General features: G+C 44.3%; 1 protein-coding gene across 1 annotated transcript in view; it reads left to right on the top strand.

Annotated features, from left to right (window-relative positions):
- Positions 1-1,799: 1,799 nt before the first annotated feature.
- The window catches only part of LOC138605299 (uncharacterized), a 31,355-nt gene continuing 8,034 nt past the window's right edge, over positions 1,800-25,120 (top strand). The window contains exons 1-9 of the mRNA XM_069677439.1: positions 1,800-1,810; positions 2,507-3,225; positions 18,600-18,624; positions 19,068-19,187; positions 20,492-20,602; positions 21,129-21,239; positions 21,877-21,952; positions 22,125-22,350; positions 23,234-25,028. Coding sequence (XP_069533540.1) covers positions 1,800-1,810; positions 2,507-3,225; positions 18,600-18,624; positions 19,068-19,187; positions 20,492-20,602; positions 21,129-21,239; positions 21,877-21,952; positions 22,125-22,350; positions 23,234-25,028 — 3,194 coding nt within the window. The remainder of the gene's footprint in view (positions 1,811-2,506; positions 3,226-18,599; positions 18,625-19,067; positions 19,188-20,491; positions 20,603-21,128; positions 21,240-21,876; positions 21,953-22,124; positions 22,351-23,233; positions 25,029-25,120) is intronic.

Here is a 25,120-nt window from a genome sequence, read left to right as displayed (position 1 = left end):
TTTGTGCCAAGTATGTGGACACAGTTCTTACTTCATACAGGAACCGGATGGCCCATAGCAGCAGGAACTGGAGGGAGCAAACTGGATGAGCAAACTTCCTTGACCCCCCCAGCAATCCTGCAAGGGTAGAGAGCTGGTCCACTGTTCCACGGCCAGGTCAGAATCCACATTGTTCCTCCTGTATCCAAGGTTCGACAGTTGGCCGGAGCCTCCTTTCAGCAGCCTGACATAAACTTTCCCCAGTAGGCTGAGTAGTTCGATACCATGATAGTTGGAACACTCCCTCCAATCCTCCTTTGTTAGAAATGGGAACCATCACCCGGTTCTGCCACTCCATAAGTACTGTCCCAGACCCCCACAACACTGAAGAGGCATGTCAGCCATATCAGCCAAATGATGTCCAGAGCCTTCAGCATCTCAGGACGTATCTCATGTACACCAGGCACCCTGCCACTGAGGAGCTTTTTGACTACCTCAGTGACCTCTGCCAAGGATATAAGTGAAGCTCCCCCTGGATCTTCGAACTCTGCCTCCTCTCAATGATATCCCCAGTCGGGTTTAGCAGTTCCCCTTCCCTGCTGAATACAGCCTGGGTGAAGCCCTTCATTCCCTTCCTGAGTCGTCTAACAGTTTCCTCTATGTTACATCTAAAACATATATTTGATAGCTCAGGCTTGTATTTATGCAATCTCTGTGGTGTAAAATAGAGTTGGTGAAGAAAGTTGAAAGGCCTCCTTTAGGCTGACAGCTTCCTTCACAGCCGGTATCCATCAGCGGGTCCTTCGGTTGTCGCCACACCTGCCCAGGGCAACTCTGGAAAAGAAGAGAGCCCAGCCCCTCTCCAGGAGATTGGTTCCAGAACCAGTGCTGTGTGTGGATGTGAGCTCCCCCATGTCTATCCTTGCAAGTGGTGAGGCCACAGGGCGGTGGCTCCATGGTGTTTTTTCAGGCTGAGCCCGTCTGGGCCCCATGGGCAAAAGCCCATCCGCCAGTTGCTCGCCGGCGAGCTCCCCCCCAGGTCTGGCTCCAGGAAGCTGCCCCAGTTTCCCCATTCCGGGCGAGGTTGCGCTTCTCTGTATTGGCCGTTTTATAAGGGTCTGTTGAATCACTCTGGACCCCCAGCTCAGCTAATTTTTATTGTTCCAAATTAAATGTTCACAGAAGCGGTTTGATGCCATTTTATTAGTGACTTGTCTGACTTGGTTCAAAGTCCAATTGGACTCTATTGGACATTTTAATATTTCACCTGTGAATAGGTAGTAACTTTGTGCAACACACATTTGACTCTTTTGCAGCTAACATGCTACTTTTATTAGCTTAAATTAACCAAGCAGAGAGATGATAGAAGAGCTGAAGCGGTGAGGAGGTTTCATACTTCACAGGTTTTTCATATGGCCATGAAAATACATTAAAGTCTCTGATGAGTTGGGTTTGAGGAATATTGTTTTTTGACAGCTCTATTTTATGTCTGTTTCACATGGTCCTCTCCTTTTTTTCACCCTGTCTGCAGTGACATGTTGGATCTTTCCCCAAAATAATCTCTCTCCACGTCCCTCCTCTTATCTCCTTCCTCCTCCTCTCTTCTCATTTCCCGTCTTCCTGACTCGACCCCTGTGATCCTGAACCCGCAGGGGGCTAACCAGCTCTGATATGAGCTCCTCTCTGTCTGACACGACTCCTCGGGGGAGAGAGTGAATTCAGGCAGGGAGAGAGAGACAGAGAGAGAGAGAGAGGAGGAAGGGAAGGATCCCAGTGAGTCTTTAAACAGATGACTGTCTGCTGGAGGAGAGAACTGAAGCATGACACACAGGTCAGACTGCTTCAGGAGACAGTTTGAGATCACGTGGACAGAAACAGAGCGACTGTACACTCCTGCTACACTGTACTAAAAACACATCACGATGTTCACTATCAGTAACCAAGCTGTGCCTTTGCGGTCTCAACTAAACACAGACTGACTGAGGACTGAAGTCAGACTCGACTGTGACAACCCTGCACCTTGTATGAACACCATCCACCCCAAACAGCTCCTGTGAATCCAGCGGGGTACATACATGTTGTGTGTCCAATAACATCCAATGACATTCTTACTTTGTCAGTCTCCCTTCACACAACAGTAAAAACAAAGAATTTACGAGGCTGTCAGCTCAGCATAATGAGAAAGCAGTACATTAATATACACATTGTTTCTGCTTTGTTATAAGAAGTTAATTTAGTGGTCTGACTCGTTGGATTTCTGCTGTTTCCTCATTGAATGCAAAGAAAAACTGACATTTTAAACAGCAGTGCTCCTTCCTTCCGCTGGCTCGTTACCAGATGAGGATCTTTTAAAAGGAGTCTCAAAAATTCACTTCATGACCAGATTAAAGGACACTCCATAGTAAATATCCTTCAATAAAGGTGTTTATTCACTCTCCCAATTCTCCCTGATCTCCCCCGCTGACCTCCTCAAATCACTGTCTGGCATGAAGACCACCTGACCCCATCCCCTCCTCATTCGCCAAAGCCTGTTTTCCTGCACTCCCCCTCATCCTCGCTGTAATCAACTCCTCCCTGTCTACTGGCTCTGTCCCCCCCATCCTCAAACTCGCCTCTGTGACACCCATCTCAAAAAGCCCGGCCTCGATCCTGACATCCCCAACAACTACCATCCAATCTCCAATCTCCCCTTTCTGTCAAAAATACTGGAACACACTGTCGCCTCTAAACTCACCCACCTGGACTCCAACCAACTCTACGAACCATTTCAGTCCGGCTTCAGATCCCACCACAGCACAGAGACTGCCGTAATCAAAGTCACCAACAACCTCCTACTTGCTTCTGACACTCACTCCCTCAATATCCTCATCCTACTCGACCTCAGTGCTGCCTTTGACACCATCAATCACTCCATTCTCCTCAACCGCCTAGAGTCCTCCCTCAGCATCACTGGCACCGCCCTCTCCTGGCTCAAATCCTACCTCTCCAACCGCCACCAGTTTATAAGTATCAATAATTCGTATTCAAACATAGCCCCTCTCTCTCAAGGCGTCCCCCAAGGTTCGGTGCTTGGCCCCCTCCTCTTCATCCTCTACATGCTTCCCCTTGGTCACATCATCCGCCTTCACGGCCTCCATTTCCACTGCTATGCCGACGACACCCAGCTGTACATCTCCCCCAAATCCATCACTGCTGCCACACACTCCACCATCACTAACTGCCACAGACATAAAAAACTGGATGCATGTAAACTTCCTCTCGTTCTCAGCAGCCGAAACACTCATTCACGCATTCATCACCTCAAGACTGGACTACTGCAACAGCATCCTCTACAGCACAGCAGTACAGTTTAATGTCTTTTCAAGTGAGAATTAATATGCTGAAAATAGTCTTGTCTCTCTTCAGATGGGCCAGCCCATGTCTTAAAGGAGCAAGGACAGTTTAAATGAAGGCACGGTACTGAATATCCACGACCAAAGGTACCATGCTTCACTCGATAATGCTTGAATAGTGGCCCTTTCGATGAATCCACAAACGTGCAGAGCTTACATTGCCATCCCATAAGCTTCAACCTAAAAAGGATGATAAGTGTTACCATAGGTACCCGACAGACTGGCTTATTGGTACTTACAAGTACATGCTTTATGGGCCAATATGTTTTATAATACAGAAAATTACAAATGGTATTTAAAATGTTAACATGGGCTCTGCACACGAGATAACGCTGCCATTAACATCAATTAAGTGTGAGACAAACGCACACAGAACACATTCCTGACCATGTTTCACAGTTAAAGCATTATTAAGAAATGTTTCTGTCCACTGAAATGCTACAGAACTTTTAATTTGATACATACACAGGAAGTGTTTGTACTTACAGCCTGATGCAGTAACTGTAACACAACAAACTGAACAGATCACAACAAGACTTCATAGTGAAGTATGAGTGTGAAACAATGTTAGAAAGTATGCATCACTTCTTGTAAACATTGGCTGGAATAGTTAAGCAGCATTCTGTGCACAACTTTAAAGCTCCTGTGAGGAACTTTCCGTTTGTGTTGATTTTGGCGCCCCCTGTGGACAAAGCTGTACCTCATCCCGTGGCTCATTTTGTCCTTTTTATCAAAAACTCTCCTCCTGCTTTCTTTCACACTCACATGTTTCGCTCACTTTAAATGCCTGGTAAACAAAGCGGCGTGCAGTTCATCAGTTACTTATTTTTATTCTACTTCTGTGTTAATCGTATGTGTGAACCTACTTGACAATAAACCTGATTAACCTGATTCTGATTGCTTCGTCTGACACCTACCTCCTCGCTAGCAGTTTCAGGTATTAAAAACAACTTTACAGAAAGGATCAATCCTGTTGCTGATGGTCTGGTTTGCTTTTCTGGCTCATACAGAGTCATCACAATTAATTTCAGTCTGTTTCATGACCATCAGAAAACTCCTCACAGGACCTCTAAGCTCTATTAACACTACCACACAACAGAGGCAACATCCTGTGGTGCAGAGTTTATCCACTATCCTGGGGCTTCTGCTAACTAGCCGCATGCTACCCGATCTTTCCATCTACACCTGACAAATGCTAGTTTAGTCTGGTTGTTTTAAATCAAAACTGTTTATGGTCCTACACCAGAGCAGACTGGTAAAACCGAAACCTATCCAACCCTACTCGTCAGGTGTAACCAGACAGTGCTGTGGGCAGGACAGCTAATGAGACCATAGAGTGGTGAGACTGAAAGTAAGCTTATAATACTGACATGACAAACAATGAATAAAACTATAACACATGAAATTAATTCATATTACATGGTACTTAAAAGTAGGGCTTCAGCTATTGATCATTTTAGTAATCGATCATTCTACCCATTATTCCAAAGATTAATCGAGTAATCAGATAAGAAAATACTGACGCGTTATTAAATAGAAATAGTAAAGGGCTCCTAATATGAACAACTAATTGATTATTGATTGTAGGGAGCAGGCTCAGCGGGTGGAGGCTGCCTCTTCAGCATGAAAAACAAATGTACATCAGACGTTTGAACGAACAGTAAGAAGAATGGGAGAGCCAAAGTTATCGAAACATTGTTGTTGGTAGTTCAGTCGGTGCATCACAGTTAAGCAGCTTTTTTGATCATCAATGTGGATAAACAAAAATGTAAGGGTTACCCTCTGTCTGCTGACAGAACTTACTGTAATCAATGGACAATTAGCTGTTCATTTTCACAGTCATATTCTCTCCTGTGCATCTTTCCCTTTTCTTTTTTAATAAAGCAAACAGTGTTTCTTGTCCCATTACTTGATCAATCAACGGAATTATTACTCGATTACTAAAATAATTGATAGCTCTAGCCCTAGCTTGTTCCCAACATCAAACAGAGGTAATAAATGGAGCGTTATCTAGTGAGCAGACTGTTTTTCAAATATACTTCTGTCCAGCACAGAGACATGTTGTGTGAAATGGGTGTTTTCATAACAGCTGTGCATTTGTCGTCTCTTTTATGTTCATTAAATCTACCACCAACTATAGTTAGTAAAGAAATGCCCTAAAAAGACTTTCAAATGATCAAACTCTGTCCAAAGCCATTTTGCTTATTCACTGTCGTCTCGACCAATATCTACGTTTTAAAAGGTTTTTGGAAAACATAAGCAGTTGCCTGCCTGCGTCTGTCTGTCTGTCTGTCTGTCTGCCTGCCTGCCTGCCTGCCTGCCTGTCTGCGTCTGTCTGTCTGTCTGTCTGCCTGCCTGCCTGCCTGCCTGCCTGTCTGCGTCTGTCTGTCTGTCTGTCTGTCTGTCTGCCTGCCTGCCTGTCTGTGTCTTTCTGTCTGTCTGTCTGCCTGCCTGCCTGCCTGCCTGTCTGTCTGTCTGTCTGCCTGCCTGCCTGCCTGTCTGTGTCTGTCTGTCTGTCTGTCTGTCTGTCTGTCTGCCTGCCTGCCTGCCTGCCTGCCTGCACTTGTTTAAAGTGCAGATATTATTGTAGATATTTATCTGGATTCGGGACACGGAGCTTGAAACCCGGACGTATGGTCATAGATTAAACACACATAAAAGAGACTTATCATTATCAGTACCTCATGAAATGCTTACACATCACTGATAGCTTAATAAGCCAGAGTTATAATCAACTCCATTAAATGTTACTTTTATTCTCCTGGTTCACAATCTCCAGCGCGGCCCCTCTGCTCTGCACTCCATTCTGTGTGTGTGTGTGTGTGTGTGTGTATGTGTGTGTGTGTGAGAAGGAACCCCCCTCCCCCACTCCGTCAACTTTCGGGAGAGGACAAATAAGCTAGCGCGACCATAAATGACAGTAAAACGTTAAACACAACTCTCAGACATTTTTCCTTTTGTTTGGCTCAGACGTTAGAAAAATATGAAAACCACGCTTAAGGCGACACTGCGCTACCCTCTCTGGTCATGCGTCGTGCTCGCTTCTTTGTCGACGCCATGATAGCTTAAGTAAGGACAGCATGGCAGCATGACGGTATTTATAACATTACAGCCTATATAGCTGTTTCTGCACGAAGAAACATCATTAAAAATTGATATTCATCAATCAATATTTAATAAACTTTTGCTAACTGGTTACTTACCCGTATTTTTCCGCTATGGTGTCTCCTGCCTGTTCCAACACGCTCCCTGAAGGTTTCCTACGAGGGTTTCAACGTCATGACGTTCGGCACAAAACTTACTCATATCTACCACTGATTTGGATTCAGTAAAACTTGTAGAAACTAATCAGTATAACTCCGTTCTCAAATATTTTGAGAGAAAATCACTCAAGATTTTAGGGATATCTTGAAAATGTAATTTGTTTGTCAGATGCTGAATTCTTTTCATGAAATAAACTGAAACAATTCTTGTAAATGTAAGACAAAACAAACTGTTGATTTTTAGGCACTTATTTTGTTGTGTCCAACACAAACAATCACTGAAGCCATATTCAGAGAATTTATTAAGACTTTATAACTTTTTATTATTGTGATATTTAAAAAGCCACTGAACATTTTTAGAGTGTACTAAAATGTCTCTTTGCAAACCAAAATGCACCAATGTGCAGGCCTAAATACACTGCTCGAAAAAATGAAGGGAACACTTAATCGTCACATTATAAAACCAAGTCAGTTAAACTTCTGTGGTGCAGTGGGCCCTGGGTCCCTCCTGGTGCAGGACAATGCCCGGCCTCATGTGGCCAGAGTGTGTAGGCAGTTCCTGGATGACGAAGGCATTGCTGCCATTGACTGGCCCTCTCGTTCCCCTGACCTAAATCCGACTGAGCACCTATGGGACATTATGTATCGGTGCATCAGACGGTGCCAAGTACCGCCACAGACTGTCCAGGAGCTCACTGATGCCCTGATCCAGGTCTGGGAGGAGATCCCCCAGGACACCATCCCCCGACTCATCAGGAGCATGCCCAGACGTTGTCGGGAGTGCATACGGGCACGTGGGGGCCATACACACTAGAAATGTGAGTTGCCATGACGACATTCACGCAAGTTGGATCAGCCTGTGATTTCATTTTGGGTGTGATTTTGAATCCAACCTTCGATGGGCTGATGATGTTTCCACTGACCGTTGTTACATCATTATGGAACATAATTATGTATATTAGTATGTAGCGGTAACTACCTTTTTGGATTAGAAATGTACTCTCGTTGAAAGGGGCACCACCTCCGATTAGGAGGAAATTAAACAGATAGGATTACAGGAAAATGTATCAGTCTGGTTATCGTTTTAGTAAGATCTGAACACATTGACCATAGTTCTGTTATGACAAATATAGACAGACAACGACTTTGATCAGTAAATGAAGACCTTTTATTTATAATAAAATGAAGATTAATAAGTGAATAAGTGAGCATACAATGAATATAAAACACTTAAAGAAGATTGTTACCTGGTTATGAACTAAAGTACTAACTTGGCGATAGTGATAAAGAATATGATTTGATTTAGTTTGTGGCGGATAAACGGACGGGTCGGATATCACTAAGATCTCTAAATTTGGAATGGTGAAATTTCAAAATATTATACGCTACATCAACTTTTGATCACAGCAGTGTCGGGGGTTTTATGCCTACTTGTTGCAGCGCTGTCAGAGGGCTTCTCCGGTGGGGTCCAGCTGTAGTTCGCTCCAGTCGGCGGCGTCAAGGGCTCCGCAACGGGTCTCCACCCGGTGAAAGGCCGTCACTGCCGGTCGACGAATGCAAGGATCGATGTTACTTTAGCTGGCCCGAGCATCCACCACGGTGGATCGGTAGAAGTCTCTGGTTAACTGCCTGGGCAAAACACGCTGGTCCCGCGTTCAGTGCTGGTAGTTAAAGCCGAAGCGGACAAAAACTTCTTAATTAACTCGTTTAAAAAACTTTAAAGTAATAACTTTAGCGTTACTACACTAAAAGAAATAGGGGTTAAATGACTCGTTTTAACAAAGATCGCCGGATTATCAATAATTCACAGACGTATTTCAACATGTCCACTGGATGGCAGTGTGACCACACGGTAGAAGTTACAGTATAATTGTAATTTCATATCTCAGTAAAAATATAACGTACAGAAGCAGGAATTGAACCATTTTGCAGGGAAACAAATTGAGTAACATGAACTTGTTTCCTGAATGATTGGACCACAAGTTTACCTGAATTCAGAACGGATCAAAAAGTACTTCAGAACACACACACAAGAATGCTCTTAAATTTATGACTGGCGTCTGTTTTCACAGTGAGAGTAGGAGAGAGGAGGAGGTGTTGGGTGTGTTCATGTTGAGATGAGAGAGAGAGGAGAGACAGATAAAACATAGGAAAGGCAACCGTTGTTATTCAGTGTCCTTATCAACCAATTCTTGTTGATTCGCCTTTTGGTCCTGTCAGAGGGTACAGTCTTCTCATTAGAATGTTTACGTGTTAATTCCTTTGCTTGTGAACAAAGACAATTCTACCCAGGCTCGACCAAAGAGGTCTGAGGGTCGTTGTTGATTCACCCCTTTATCTCCTAAAGGGAGGTTTCTTGAAGTGTCTGAGGACTTGATAGTCCACTGGGAAATGATATTATTGTCACCTTTATGACTTTGAGTGTAAAACCACTGAGAAGGTTCCAGGATGTCTGGTAAACATCCTCCCCGGTGTTAATCCAAAGGTCCACTAGTTGGAAGGGAATGTATTTAGAGTTAAAACTCACCGATAAATGGCTATCAGTATTGCCACACTAGTGAGGTCCACCTCTGTCCTCGCTACAAGTACTTATACACTGAACAAAAATATAAACGCAACACTTTTGTTTTTGCTCCCATTTTTCATGAGCTGAACTCAAAGATCGAAGACTTTTTCTATGAACACAAAAGGCCTATTTCGCTCTAAACCTGTGTTAGTGAGCACTTCTCCTCTGCCGAGATAATCCATCCACCTCACAGGTGTGGCATATCAAGATGCTGATTAGACAGCATGATTATTGCACAGGTGTGCCTTAGGCTGGCCACAATAAAAGGCCACTCTAAAATGTGCAGTTTTACTGTATTGGGGGAAAACCAGTCAGTGTCTGGTGTGACCACCATTTGCCTCACGCAGTGCAACACATCTCCTTCACATAGAGTTGATCAGGTTGTTGATTGTGGCCTGTGGATGTTGGTCCACTCTTCTTCAATGGCTGCCAAGCTGCTGGATGTTGGTAGGAACTGGAACACGCTGTCGTACACGCCGATCCAGAGCATCCCAAACATGCTCAATGGGTGACATGTCCGGTGAGTGTGCTGGCCATGCAAGAACTGGGATGTTTTCAGCCTCCAGGAGTTGTGTACAGATCCTTGCAACTTGGGGCCGTGCATTATCACGCTGCAACATGAGGTGATGGTCGTGGATGAATGGCACAACAATGGGCCTCAGGATCTCATCACGGTATCTCTGTGCATTCAAAATGCCATCAATAAAATGCACCTGTGTTCGTTGCCCATAACATACGCCTGCCCATACCATAACCCCACCACCACCATGGGCCACTCGATTCACAACGCTGACATCAGCAAACCGCTCACTCACACGACGCCATACACGCTGTCTGCCATCTGCCCTGAACAGTGAAACCCGGGATTCATCCGTGAAGAGAACACCTCTCCAAATTGCCAGACGCCATTGAATGTGAGCATTTGCCCACTCAAGTCGGTTACGAGGACGAACTGCAGTCAGGTCGAGACCCCGATGAGGACGACGAGCATGCAGATGAGCTTCCCTGAGACGGTTTCTGACAGTTTGTGCAGAAATTCTTTGGTTATGCAAACCGATTGTTGCAGCAGCTGTCTGGGTGGCTGGTCTCAGACGATCTTGGAGGTGAAGGTGCTGGATGTGGAGGTCCTGGGCTGGTGTGGTTACACGTGGTCTGCGGTTGTGAGGCCGGTTGGATGTACTGCCAAATTCTCTGAAACGCCTTTGGAGACGGCTTATGGTAGAGAAATGAACATTCAGTTCACGGGCAACAGCTCTGGTGGACATTCCTGCAGTCAGCATGCCAATTGCACGCTCCCTCAAAACTTGCCACATCTGTGGCATCGTGCTGTGTGATAAAACTGCACATGTTAGAGTGGCCTTTTATTGTGGCCAGCCTAAGGCACACCTGTGCAATAATCATGCTGTCTAATCAGCATCTTGAGATGCCACACCTGTGAGGTGGATGGATTATCTCGGCAGAGGAGAAGTGCTCACTAACACAGGTTTAGAGAGAAATAGGCCTTTTGTGTTCATAGAAAAAGTCTTCGATCTTTGAGTTCAGCTCATGAAAAATGGGAGCAAAAACAAAAGTGTTGCGTTTATATTTTTGTTCATTGTATAAGCTCAAACAATTGTCCTAGGTCAAAATGTAAATTGTTTGTTAGCAAGCTTTCTTCTGAGCGTCCAGGTGGCGATCTTCTTTTTGTTCCTAACTTTATGTTGCATGTTAATGACTGCTCACTGCACCATGGAGCTGTGCACGTGTAAAACTGACCCCAGAGGAGAACCTACAGAGTCATAGATGGAAGCATGAACATCATGCTGTGTTGAAGAAGACTTGAAACTAGAGACTGAGACCATGAACTCATTAGGAACATGTTTACTGAGGGAATACATCAGGAGAGGAGGAGGAGCATGTTCTCATAGACTTCTATAGGATCACACTTTGTTGAAAACCAGTGGAGTCGCTCCACTGTGCAGCCTGATCATCACTAACATGTTTAGCTGCTCTGTCTGTGCTCTGTGCACTGGAGGAGTTTGTCACTGAGGACAGGCTGAATGACTGAACAGGTAGCAGGCAGGCTGCAGGAGTGCAGCTGATTGTTTCCTCAGTGTCCGTTAATAAGCTCTGATCCTTTGCTGCACACACGCTTCAGAAGCTTCCAGACTCCATGTTGTAATATAGGAGAACGTCTCTGTAACAGGTTCATGAGTGGAGACCGTCTAACAGATCAGATGATGTCTGTAAATCAGACACATAAACTAAAAGAAACCACGTTATCAATTTAACAAGGAGAATTGTTCCTCCACATTATGACATCACAGTGAAGATGACCTTTGACCTCTTGGTCACTCCATCAGTTTATCCTCACAGACTTTTGTGTGAAATTGTGTCATAGTTGGTATGACTCCTTGAGTTATGGGGAAGGTTTGACCTTTGACTTCTGGCTGGTAAATTCTGATCACTTCATCCTTTTGATGTTTCTGCCAAACGTTGGGATGTTTCCTCCAGACGTTTCAGAGGAATCACGTTCACAACAGAAGGACGGTGGCATAAAAATAACAGCTGATTATTAACTTTATCAAAATGCTGAATTTGTACCTGAAGACTTCAAACAAGAGTCAGTCATGGAAACAGATCAGAGTTTCTCCATGAGGTGAATTATACTATGGTAACGATATGAAGTTCACATAAAAGGTTTGTAAAAGAGTTTCACACCTTTCACTTCATCCTGCCTACACGTCCTTTATCTTACCTGTTCTTCCTCTCTGCAGGATCGAGGTGTCCAGGTCTGTAACTGTGGCGTTCAAAGACAAGAGGTTTTTAACTTCAGAGTCCAACACACAGCCCGTCTTTAAAGACAAATTAAGACCACAAACACTCCTCCCTGTCAGAACTCGGGCCAGGACTCATCCTGTGTCTAAGAATAGGAGCATGGAGCAGCGGGTATCCAGGGAACATGGAGTCAATGTGAAGTGTACAGTCATGCAGCCTGACAATCGATCCTACGCTGCAGCTTCTATTCTGAGAAACACTCCTGTTCTTGTGTTATCAAGTGTCCTTCTGCTATTCTGAGAGCTTTACAGAGGACCAGTGCTGGACTCTTAATCACACGTGTCCTACATACAGCCCGCTGTGCTCCTGCAGGAGACTCTAACAACCTTCATCACAGCAGGATTCATGATGTGACCTTTATCATTCAGAGTCTTTGTGATGCAGCGTTCCTGCAGAAAACAGACAAACTGGCTCTCTACAAATCATGTTAGCATCTTGGCTGTGATAGATTGAGCGTGTCTGATACTCTGAAGGCGACTGATTATGTCTGTGAAATGCAAACTCAGCACATCTATAATGTTCCAGCAGCCCTGATGAGATCCTCAGCACAGTAGAGATGAGAGGTCTGTCTGTGATAAGTGGCAGAGAGCTGGTCTGCAGTGTGGAGTATCATGACGATATCAAGTCCAATACCCAGTGTTCTGGTTTCCACCAGGTCGGTTTCCTGGTGCCAGACGTGACTGTGTTTGAAGGAGAGCGCTGGATAAAAAGGACAAACACTCAGTCATCAACGCTCAACAGTCTGAGCCAAAGGCTAATTCTTTAGCTGCCAGTTAGCTTGCTGACCATCCTGGTTCCCACTGGATGACATTCTGTTCTTGGTGGTTGCTGACCAGAGTTTATTCATCAGTGGAAAGTAAAGAATGTTAGCTGAGGTGACACCTAGCAGACAGCTAGCAGCTCCCACCTGTCACTCAAAGAGGCCACGCCCCTAATGATGCATCACTTTAAGCTTTAATATAATGTAAACAGGTGCGTTCTATAAAGATTCTGTCAGGGTTTGAGGTTAAACACAAAGGGGGAGGACCCAGGAGCAGCCTTAATGATTTATTATATAAAACAAAAGTCAAAATCCAAAATGGCGGAGCAAATGAAAATACAAACAAGAAGACAAAAAGGTAAAGTCCAAAACACTTACTCAGGGGAGGCACGAAGATAATCCAGTGTAGAGGAACAAATTCACAGCAGGAAGGTCACGGACAGAGACTCGGTGAACTGGCACAGAAGGGTAGGAACACAGGTGAACACAATGAGGGCAGGGCACACTATCTGAAAGGCGGGAAACAGAACAAAGGAAGGAAGTAAAACAAGACATGACATACAAGGGGCAAGAACTACAAAGTAAAACAGGAAATGATCTAACCAATGAAACACAAAGGAAATAACTAAACAAGACTAAATCGTGACAAGAACACAGAATAAACTAAATACAAAACTAAACAATGACAGCTCATGACAACAAGAGACAAACAAAGTGACAAGGTAAAACAGGAAACGATATCTGAACCCCGAAATACAAATCAAAACATGAACTAAACTAGAATAAGTGACAGATTCTCCCCGTACAGTTGTCATGGAGACAGAAATTAGCTATAGAGACCCAAACTGTTTTTTGTACCAGGCTGTAAACATGTTTATTTCTGCTGTAAAGTTTAACATGGGGCTCTATGGGGACTGACTCACTGCTGGAGACAGCCTCAAGTGGACACCAGAGGAACTGCAGGGTCTGGTAGCTGCTTGGTCACACAGAAGCTGCTTTCCCATTGGTCAAAAAACCTGCTAACACCCGGCTTTTTGCTTAGTGGGAAAGGTTACAGTCATAGACTGTATAAAAAGATGGACGACATGACAGCTCCCTAAAAGTGAAGCAAAACCCTCTCTGTCGCCCCCTGCTGACTGGCTGCAGTATAGCTCATAAAGCCCGCCTCCTCCATGTTAACAGATGGGACATGAGTCAAACTATAAAATCGAAATACACGCCTGATAAATTTTGTTTCAAACATGGTGTCTGTCATTATAGTTAGTTCTTATCCTGCTGATTTATGTCCAAGTGTTCATTTTTCTGACAAGTTTATTTTTAATTAGTTATTTGATGCTGTCAAAATGATGATTGACAGCTCTGTTGACAAATACGGCTCCTGCAGCCGATCAGTTCCGGGTGAGCAGAGCGGAGGACGATCGTCGAGAGGAGACGTAACTAAAACAATCACTACAGTCATTGAAGTTTCCATACCTGTGAACTTTAACCTCAGACCAACACAAGAAGCTGTTCTGCTGTTAAACACACCGCCGTGCGGGATCCTTGCTGTTGTTTCGGTAAGTTAAGTGTGTGTTTGGGTTAGCGGAAGTGGCTACGGCCGCTTCACTCGCCGATCTCTACTGCACAGGCTATTTTGGCATCAATTACGTACAATGGGAGCAGATGGAGACGCATTGTCCATCTATATATACAGTCATTGGTTACAATCAGCATTTAGACCCGGGTCACATGACTCTGCAGAAGACCCGGGTAATTATCACCTCGGCTCCGATCGGCATTGATGGGAACACCGAACCCGTGTCGACACGCTAATCACGCTCCGTCTGTAACTTCTGCGACTCCTCGTCATCTCAGCTACAAACTCCGTCCAAGCAACGCTCGAGCATCGTTCCACATGTGTCAGCGCTGAGTTTGATAAACAGACTGAATGAGTAATAGATACAGTAAAGACCACCGTAACATCTTCACTGGTTACTAACCCTGTCTCCAGCACGTTTGTGACATCAGACGCTGACGCAGCAGGAAAGAGACCGACAGGAGGATACTTCACTGGCAATGGGAAAAGAGACAATTAACATCTATGAGCGGCACCCATTGGGTTCTGAAGAAGCGTTTTGAAGCCTGAATTGCGCCGCCACTGGGGGTCGCCATATTGGAAATGCCAGAGCCGGCTAATCCAGAAGCAGGCAAAGAGGCGGAGCGCGAACGAGCTGAAGCCTCTGGCTGAGCTCTATGGGCGGGCCGCATGATTCAGCCAGCCATGGCTATGAAGCTAGGCTATATGCTCCTCAGCGTAGCTAACGGTTATTAGCCATAGACTGTATAAATAATGAATAGGCTAGTTTGACTTCGTGTTTCCCACAGAGGAGATTCTGTTTGTGACGCTGAGTGACTGCAAGTGTTTATCTATCAGACTGAAGAAGTCACGGACCGGTCTCTTCATCACGACGGTCCGCTGTAATCTCTGCAGGGAAAAGCCAACAACTCCTGCCTCCTGTTTACTGACCGACGATGAAATAAATGTTTGCTAAACACTGAACAGGCTAACAAGCAGCTAAAGCCAGCACAGTATACCTGCTGCTTAGTGCTAACAATATATCAACACAATAACACGAACACTTAACTCACTTAAAGCTGGAGCTCAGACTGCACGCACACAAAGTTCCATAAACACACAGAGAGATTATTTTTCCTCTAAAGGCTCCAACAACACAAACAGGTGAAGGTAAGCTCAGTGACTGTGTGTCTGTGACGTCTGACAGCCAGCAGGATCCACCTGTCACTCAAGTGACCCCGCCCCTATGATTTAAGGCTTAATATAATTAGAACAGGTGTGTTATAAAAAAATTACAGTTATCATGAACAGTTAAATTAACTATTTATAACAAAACATTTTTTGTAGCAGGCTGTAAACATGTTTGTTTCTGCTGTAATGTTATTTCTTGGTTTCTGGAGCCTCTGGTGGACACTTGAGGAACTGCAGTTTTTTGCACTTCTGCATTGGCTTCATTTTTCAACACTGGAGGGTGCCTCTTGGTCAGTACGCTTAATTTAGGTGGGAAAGTAGTGAAAATGTTGTATGTTTTAAGTTCTCGTCTCTCTCTGTATAAACTCTCACCTGTGATCTAAAGTGTTTCCTGAAGCTGATCTTTGTGTGAACCTGCAGATTAAAACTCAGCAGAGCTCAGCCTGACTCTAACTTCACACAGAGATCATTCTGTGTTAGTTTCTCATCATCCATACATGAAGACACTCTGAACTTTACTGCTGCAGGGTTGCAACCGCCACCAGACTCCCTGCAGATTTTCAGCACATGCAGGAAGTATTAAAAACCACAACGACTCTACGCAGGACAGGCTGCATATAGGCGGGTCTTTGTGTTCATTGGTCGATTCCATGAGGACGTGTTGGTGTCTCCTCAGGTTCAGGTTCAGGTTACTTTATTGATACCCAAGGGTAAACTAGTTTCGCAGTCGAGAGTCGAAACATCCAACACAGTTTGAAAATCTAGACAAGACATAAAACAAGAAACATAAACAAGAAACAAGAGCGCTGCAATCCATGAAATACAAGCATGGAATAAAAGCAAATAATTAAGATGATTAAAAAACGCCACAAGTAAAAATTCCTACCAGACATAGGTTAAAAGAATAAAAACAGTTCAATAGAATAGAATAAAACGATGGGATAAGAATCAATCCGTCCATACAAAGTAAGATATAAGATACATGCTCCAAAGTGACTCGTGCAGTTCTGTGCAAAGGTTCTACAGCTTGTTTACCAGTGTGATTGCAGCTGGAACAAAGCTGTTTCTGTAACGTTTCGTTCTACTGCGTGGGACTAAGAGCCTCCGACCCGAGGAAAGAAGCTGGAACTCACTGTGCAAAGGATGCGAACTGTCATTTTAAATGGTCGCGGCTATCGGCTGTAACTGCTTGTTATACAGGAAAGAGGGGTTCAGCTGGGACTCGCCGGTCAGCTTACTTGACCATATTACAATTTGATTTAAGGAGTTCTTGTTCTTCACAGAGAGGCTTCCAAACCATGACACCAAGGACAAGGATAAAATGGATTCAATAAAAGCATGATAAAATAAGGTCATCATGGTTTTGTCTACACGAAAATAGGACAATTTTCTCAGACAGTTCAAACGCTGTTGTCCTTTTCTACATACAGCCTCACAGTTTTCTGAAAGTTCAGTTTAAAATCTTTAATAGTCCCAAGGTATGTGTAGGATTCCACACGTTCCACTGACTGACCTTTTATGGTTGTGGCATCGTGTGTGGGTTTGTTTGCTAAAATCAATCAGCATATCCTTTGTTTTGGATATATTAAGTTGAAGATGTGACTCTTCACACCGCTGCACAAGGTCATCCACTATATGGTCATGGCCTTTTTCATTTTTCTGGAGCTGACTCACAGTAACAGAATCATCCGCATACTTAATAATTGTCCTGTTTTGATATTTGCTCTGGCACATGTTGTATAAAGGATGAACAGAAGCGGTGAAAGTACGCATCCTTGTGGGGAGCCTGTTGAGCTGTAAAGCTGACCAGACAGGACTTCATTCACCCTTACTCTCTGTGTCCTGTTAGTTAAGAAATCCAAAATCCAACCTACAAGATTAGACTTAAAATTAAATTGTTCTAAAAGGCGCTTGGCCAGAATGTGGGGTTGGATGGGATTAAAAGCAGATGAAAAGTCAATAAAAAGAATTCGAGCATGGGATCCACTTCCCTCTAGATGCTTAAAGAGCAGGTGAAGCAAGGTGACTGTGGCGTCCTCTACTCCCCTGCGTGGCCTGTAAGCGAACTGCATAGGATCAAGTGCATTTCCAGTGATCCTTAGGATTTCTGACCTTACCAACTTTTCAAAGTTTTTCATTAAAATTGAGGTCAAAGCGACAGGTCTAAAATCATTTAACATTTTTGGACCACTACAGCATCCTTCCAGACTTTTGGTACATGTTGTGTCTGTAAGGATTTATTGAAAATGTGGTGGAATATGGGACTCAGCTCTTTAGTGCAAGATGTGATCAGGCGTCCACAGATATTATCTGGGCCATGACTTTTGTTGACTTTTGTTTTGACAAGACATTTTCAACATCTCTACATGTGATGTTAAAATGTTGTTGAAGTTTGTGATGGAGTTCCTCAACCTCCTGGCTGAAATCAAAACTATCAAAACGAGTATAAAAATAATTAAGAGCATTTGCAAGCTCAAAATCAGACTTAAAACCTTCTAAAGAAACATGGCTGCTGTTCCCTTGGTTCTGCCCGCTATTGTTTTCATGCAGGACAGAGCTGATCCAAGGTTATTTGCAGCCATCTAATCAAGTCTAGACTTGTATCTCTGTTTTGCTTTATAGTGCTTCATAGTGTTCCTGACAGTCCATTGGCTGCTGTAGTGTCATGTGACTGTTCTCACACACACACACACACACACACACACAGACAGCTCGCTCTCACCTGTCAAAGTCTCATTAACACTTTATTCTCCACATCTCTGACTGTTTCCTCACACAGGAAGTGACATTCAAAAAGCTGGATGTTTCAGAATAAAAGTCTTTCTGCTTTTGTCTTCATGTTTAATGTCTAAATGTCTTCTGTTGATTGACAGCTGAGGTGTCGACATGACGACGATCTCTGCTGCTTCTGACGACACAAACACTTTTATCTCTCCTCATAAATCATGTGAGAAAACATCAAACTTCCTTCAGTCAAATAAAGGCTGTGACCTTTGATCCCTGTTGCCATGGTAATGAACAGACTGGTATTTCCTGCTTTGAGTTTTTACTTTGACTTCCTCCTGTTGAGACGCAGATCTGTTCTCCGTGTTGAAGCTTTGGTAAGTGACACTTTTCACTGTTTTAAAGACTCTCAGTCAGTTTAAGTGTAAACAGAGCTGTGAGCTAACAGTTAGCCCCCAGGTGCGTTAGCTGCTCTGACTACAGTAGAAGTGCAGACAGCACAATGACTCTCAGTTAGCGTCCAGGCTATGCTAACCATGCTAACAGGACAGTGAGAGGCAGCAGTGAGGGCCTGTCTCTGAGCTCTGACACATGAGAGGAGCTGAAACACGAGTAACACACAGTAAAAGCTCAAAGTATTATCAGCTACATGGACTTCAGGTGTGAGCAGTGAAAGTACACAGTGTGAGTGTGCTGTAACATGTGATATGATGACATCATTCTCAGTGATGCGTTCAGGTGTACCACGTGTTTTACTGTGAAGCTCCTTCTGAACAGTTTCATGTGAAGCTGTAATCATTCTTTATTGATCAATGTGCAGCTTCTGCTCAGAGTGCAGCTCTGCCAGCAGTGGGCGCTCTGCTATGGATCAGTGTGAGGACACAGAGGAGGGAGCCCCTCCCTCTCAAAGCTCTCTGTGTGGGGAACATGAAGCTCTGAGGTGAGACAAGGATCTCTAACTGTCCATGACTCTCCTCCATGTCACAGCTCAGCACTCACATCACTGCACCATCATCACTCACACTCACCGTCACACCTGCTGCTGAACAGGTGAACAACAGCTCACTATAACACAGTGTTTCCCAAACTTTCTGCAGGGCCCCCCTTTGGTAGATGAAAACATTTTCAAGCCCCCCCCCCCCCCCACCATGCTCATCAACACATGAACATACATGAACATACATGCACATACATGAACATACATGCACATACATGAACATACATGAACATACATGAACATACATGCACATACATGCACATACATGCACATACATGAACATACATGAACATACATGCACATACATGCACATACATGAACATACATGAACATACATGCACATACATGAACATACATGAACATACATGCACATACATGCACATACATGCACATACATGAACATACATGAACATACATGCACATACATGCACATACATGAACATACATGAACATACATGAACATACATGCACATACATGCACATACATGCACATACATGAACATACATGCACATACATGCACATACATGCACATACATGCACATACATGCACATACATGAACATACATGCACATACATGCACATACATGAACATACATGAACATACATGAACATACATGCACATACATGAACATACATGAACATACATGAACATACATGCACATACATGCACATACATGCACATACATGCACATACATGAACATACATGCACATACATGAACATACATGAACATACATGCACATACATGCACATACATGAACATACATGAACATACATGCACATACATGCACATACATGCACATACATGCACATACATGAACATACATGAACATACATGAACATACATGCACATACATGAACATACATGCATATACATGAACATACATGCACATACATGAACATACATGCATATACATGCACATACATGCACATACATGCACATACATGCACATACATGAACATACATGCACACCAACACACGTGATCAGACACGGCCTGCTCCTCCATGTCCTCTGACATGTCATACATGCACCTCACAGTGTTGTTGCTGACACACAGACAGACTGAAGTTTGCTGCCTGTCGCTTCATCACTCATCAGTGAAACCTCTGACGGTCAGATTAATCTCTCAGCTGTAGTCTGCAGCTTTTCACATGAAGCTGCTCTGTGAGCGACTTCATAAGAGGTCAGTTGAGCATTTGTTTGGGAATCACTGCTGTAACTAATGATGTTGTTTGTTTGTATCAGGATGCAGCAGCAGGGACCCGACGCTCCTGGACCCAGCTGTGTGTCCATGAAGAGCGACGACTCTATGGGTCGTGGTATTACCTTTAAAGTCGGACATCCTGCTGATGGAAGGTAAGAATTTATAAAATGAACATTAATATAAATAGAATAGAATGGAATAGAATGGAATATCTTTATTGTAAAAATACCATTTTAGATTATTTATGACCATGTTGTCTTTATTTGTAGAACAGCTTTAGAGAGACAGGAAATAAGAGAGAGTGGGGATGACATGCAGCAAAGGGCTGAGGTGGAGTTGAACCCTGGGCCGCTGCAGTGAGGACTGTAGCCTCTGCACATGGAGCACACACTCCAGCACCTGAGCTAACCCACCGCCCTGCTCACACTCCTCTGAATTCTTGCTCCAGAGTTTATTTTAGTTCTGAACTTTCCCTAAAGTCTCAGATATGGTAACCAGTTTGTTTTAAACGTCTTTAGCACGTTAAGAAAGATCTTCTGTTTAGTTTGAAAGTGTGATCGTTTGTCCAAACGGCAGAACTTTGACTTTATTCAGCTGCAGCTTTCTGACGGTCACACCTGCTGCTGAACAGGTGAACAACAGCTCACTGTAACTAGTGATGTTGTTTGTTTGTATCAGGATGCAGCAGCAGAGACCAGACGCTCCTGGACCCAGCTGTGTGTCCATGAAGAGCGACCGGTCTAAAGATTTTGTTATTACCTTTAAAGACGAACATCCTGCTGATGGAAGGTAAGAATTAAGACATCAAACTTTTATTTTCTGACTCTGCTGAGAAAAGACTTGTGTCCTGGTCCAGAGCTTCATCGTGAGTTGTATGACTCATCAGTGTATTGTTTCAGTGGTGACATCACAGGGTTCACCTGTACAACAGTCACCTGTCAAAGAATCCAGTGATGAGGCTCAACATGATGAAACCATGTCAGTGTGTTTGTGTGTTTGAAAGCTCACATCCTGTAATCAGAGCAGAAGCTGACTTCAAACATGGAGCTTCAAGAGGAGGTCTGTGACGGTCTCGTTACATCAGCAGCGTTTCCTTTCTCAGCGCTGATCACAACAACGACACAACAACAGAGTCGGTGACAAGAAACAATGTAAACATGAAGGTGGCTGAAAAGAGTCGTCTTTATTTACTTTTTACATGATAAAAAACAAACACAACACACACACACGCAGCAGTTGAGCGGCTCACAGCGGTTCTGTTGCAGGTCTCTGGTGGCCTCCAGAGCAGCTTCACTGCCGGCCTGCAGAACCCCATTGGACACCCTCCTCCCACTGACCCAGCTCTCTGGATCAGACCCCACAGCTCACTCCCTCTATCAGTCAGCTGTGTCAGTAATCGTCCTTAAACTTGATGTTTTCTCCACAGAGTTCAGCAGAGCTCAGAGGTTCCCAGTGATCAGTCAGCCCAGCAGCATCAGACAGACCTGGACTCCACATTGATGGTGTGTACAACACACTGTTTACAATGAAGCACATTAACTACAGGCTAAATGCTAAAGCATCATTCAGTCTGCATGCTGTTCTGTTTGAGCAGCAGGCCTTCAGACTGACTGATGGATCACATGTTGTGTTCTACCACTTTATATTCATGTTCAGTGTCTGATTCTGTTCCAGCTGCTGGAGGAGAACATCGTCACATTTGTGAAGAACGAGCTGAAGAGAGTCCAGAGGGTTCTGAGTTCAGATTACCCAGCATGCTTAGGGAGTCAGAGGGAGGATGAGGAGGTGTTGGATGGTGAGGATGAGGAGCAGAGGAGCAGCAGAGATGCTTTTCTGAAGATCACTGTGCACTTCCTGAGGAGAATAAATCAGGAGGAGCTGGCTGACCGTCTGCAGAGCAGTAAGAGGATTTAAACAGATTTAACATGATGGAAAGAAGAAATGCACGTTTACATTTATAAACTTCAATCAATCAAACATCAATCATAAAATGAACAGTTACAATACATTAAATGAAATGAGCCTGATTTCCCTTCATCGCTGATCTGGGGGGGCAGGCTCAAAGGGGGTTAGTTAATCAATCATGTACGTCAGGGCCTGGTCAGGTTGAGCTTTAAAAGTTAGTAGCACAATTTTGAAATCAATACGAATGTGGACAGAAGGCCAGTGCATGGAGGCAAGGATCGGAGTTATATGATTATATTGTGTTGAACCTGTGAGAAGGCCAGCCGCAGCATTTTGGACCAGCTGAAGGCGGTGAATGGAGGCCTGAGATAAACCAGTTCACGAGCAAGGACCACACCGTCAATCAGATACATTTAAACATTTTATTATTACAATGAAATGTGATGAGGATTGTGACGATGAATAAAGGCTGCGGTGTGGGGAAGGCTTCATTGAGGATCAGCAGCAGCTCCCGGGCTGGCGGACCCCCCAAAGCTTCCTCGAGGATGGAGACAGGATTGAGCTTTGCGAAGATCTTGAATGTTGGTGCGGATGTAAAGCTGGTAAGCTTGAGAAGACCAACGACCCATGGTCTTTATCATGTGATCTGGGACCTGGGAGCAGTAAGAGGATTTAAACAGATTTAACATGATGGAAAGAAGAAATGCACGTTTACATTTATAAACTTGGTAAATATGATACACACATTATGAGATCAGACCATTTCTGTCATCTACTAATGAGCTTAATAAAAGTGATGCAGAAGGAAAAACTCACTTAGATGTTGAGATGTTCTGCAGGATCCACTCTTTGATATCATTTGTTGTTCGTTTCTTCAGGATCTGTTGCTGCAGTGAGCCGACAGAAACTGAAGTCTAACCTGAAGGAGAAGTTCCAGTGTGTGTTTGAGGGGATCGCTAAAGCAGGAAACCCAACCCTTCTGAATCAGATCTACACAGAGCTCTACATCACAGAGGGAGGGACTGGAGAGGTCAATGATGAACATGAGGTCAGACAGATCGAATCAGCATCCAGGAAACCAGACAGACAGGAAACAACCATCAGACAAGAAGACATCTTTAAAGCCTCACCTGGAAGAGATGGACCAATCAGAACAGTGATGACAAAGGGAGTGGCTGGCATTGGGAAAACAGTCTTAACACAGAAGTTCACTCTGGACTGGGCTGAAGACAAAGCCAACCAGGACATACAGTTCATGTTTCCCTTCACCTTCAGAGAGCTGAATGTGCTGACAGACAAGAAGTTCAGCTTGGTGGAACTTGTTCATCACTTCTTCACTGAAACCAAAGAAGCAGGAATCTGCAGGTCTGAAGAGTTCCAGGTTGTGTTCATCTTTGACGGTCTGGATGAGTGTCGACTTCCTCTGGACTTCCACAACAATGAGATCCTGACTGATGTCACAGAGTCCACCTCAGTGGATGTGCTGCTGACAAACCTCTTCAGGGGGAAACTGCTTCCCTCTGCTCGCCTCTGGATAACCACACGACCTGCAGCAGCCAATCAGATCCCTCCTGAGTGTGTTGACATGGTGACAGAGGTCAGAGGGTTCACTGACCCTCAGAAGGAGGAGTACTTCAGGAAGAGATTCAGAGATGAGGAGCAGGCCAGCAGAATCATCCCCCACATCAAGACATCACGAAGCCTCCACATCATGTGCCACATCCCAGTCTTCTGCTGGATCACTGCTACAGTTCTGGAGGACGTGTTGAAGACCAGAGAGGGAGGAGAGCTGCCCAAGACCCTGACTGAGATGTACATCCACTTCCTGGTGGTTCAGACCAAACTGAAGAATGTGAAGTATGATGGAGGAGCTGAGACGGATCAACACTGGAGTCCAGAGAGCAGGAAGATGATTGTGTCTCTGGGAAAACTGGCTTTTGAGCAGCTGCAGAAAGGAAACCTGATCTTCTATGAGTCAGACCTGACAGAGTGTGGCATCGATATCAGAGCAGCCTCAGTGTACTCAGGAGTGTTCACACAGGTCTTTAAAGAGGAGAGAGGACTGTACCAGGACCAGGTGTTCTGCTTCATCCATCTGAGTGTTCAGGAGTTTCTGGCTGCTCTTCATGTCCATCTGAAGTTCATCAAGTCTGGTGTCAATCTGCTGTCAGAAGAACAAACAACATCCTGGTTGTCTAAAGTATTTAAAGACACAACAGGTTTCTATCAGAGAGCTGTGGACCAGGCCTTACAGAGTCCAAACGGACACTTGGACTTGTTCCTCCGCTTCCTCCTCGGTCTTTTACTAGAGACCAATCAGAGTCTCCTCAGAGGTCTGCTGACACAGACAGGAAGTGGTTCACAGACTAAAAAGGAAACAGTCGAGTACATCAAGACAAAGATCAGTGAGAATCTGTCTGCAGAGAAAAGCATCAATCTGTTCCACTGTCTGAATGAACTGAACGATCGCTCTCTAGTGGAGCAGATCCAACAGTCCCTGAGATCAGGACGTCTCTCCACAGGTAAACTGTCTCCTGCTCAATGGTCAGCTCTGGTCTTCATCTTACTGTCATCAGAAAAAGATCTGGACGTGTTTGACCTGAAGAAGTACTCTGCTTCAGAGGAAGCTCTTCTGAGGCTGCTGCCAGTGGTCAAAGCCTCCAACAAAGCTCTGTACGTGCACACATCACTGTCCGTGTTAAATGTAGTTTTACTTTGTTCAGAAACAACAACTATTGTTTGTGATTGTTTCCTTTTATGTACTG

This window comes from Semicossyphus pulcher, unplaced genomic scaffold (assembly GCF_022749685.1).
Source record: "Semicossyphus pulcher isolate SPU_LCO1_2020_fin unplaced genomic scaffold, fSemPul1.0.p SCAF_3, whole genome shotgun sequence".
In the NCBI taxonomy this organism is placed as follows: Eukaryota; Metazoa; Chordata; class Actinopteri; order Labriformes; family Labridae; genus Semicossyphus; species Semicossyphus pulcher.
Note: the sequence above shows the minus strand (reverse complement) of the source record. Positions and strands in the feature narration are given on the sequence as shown.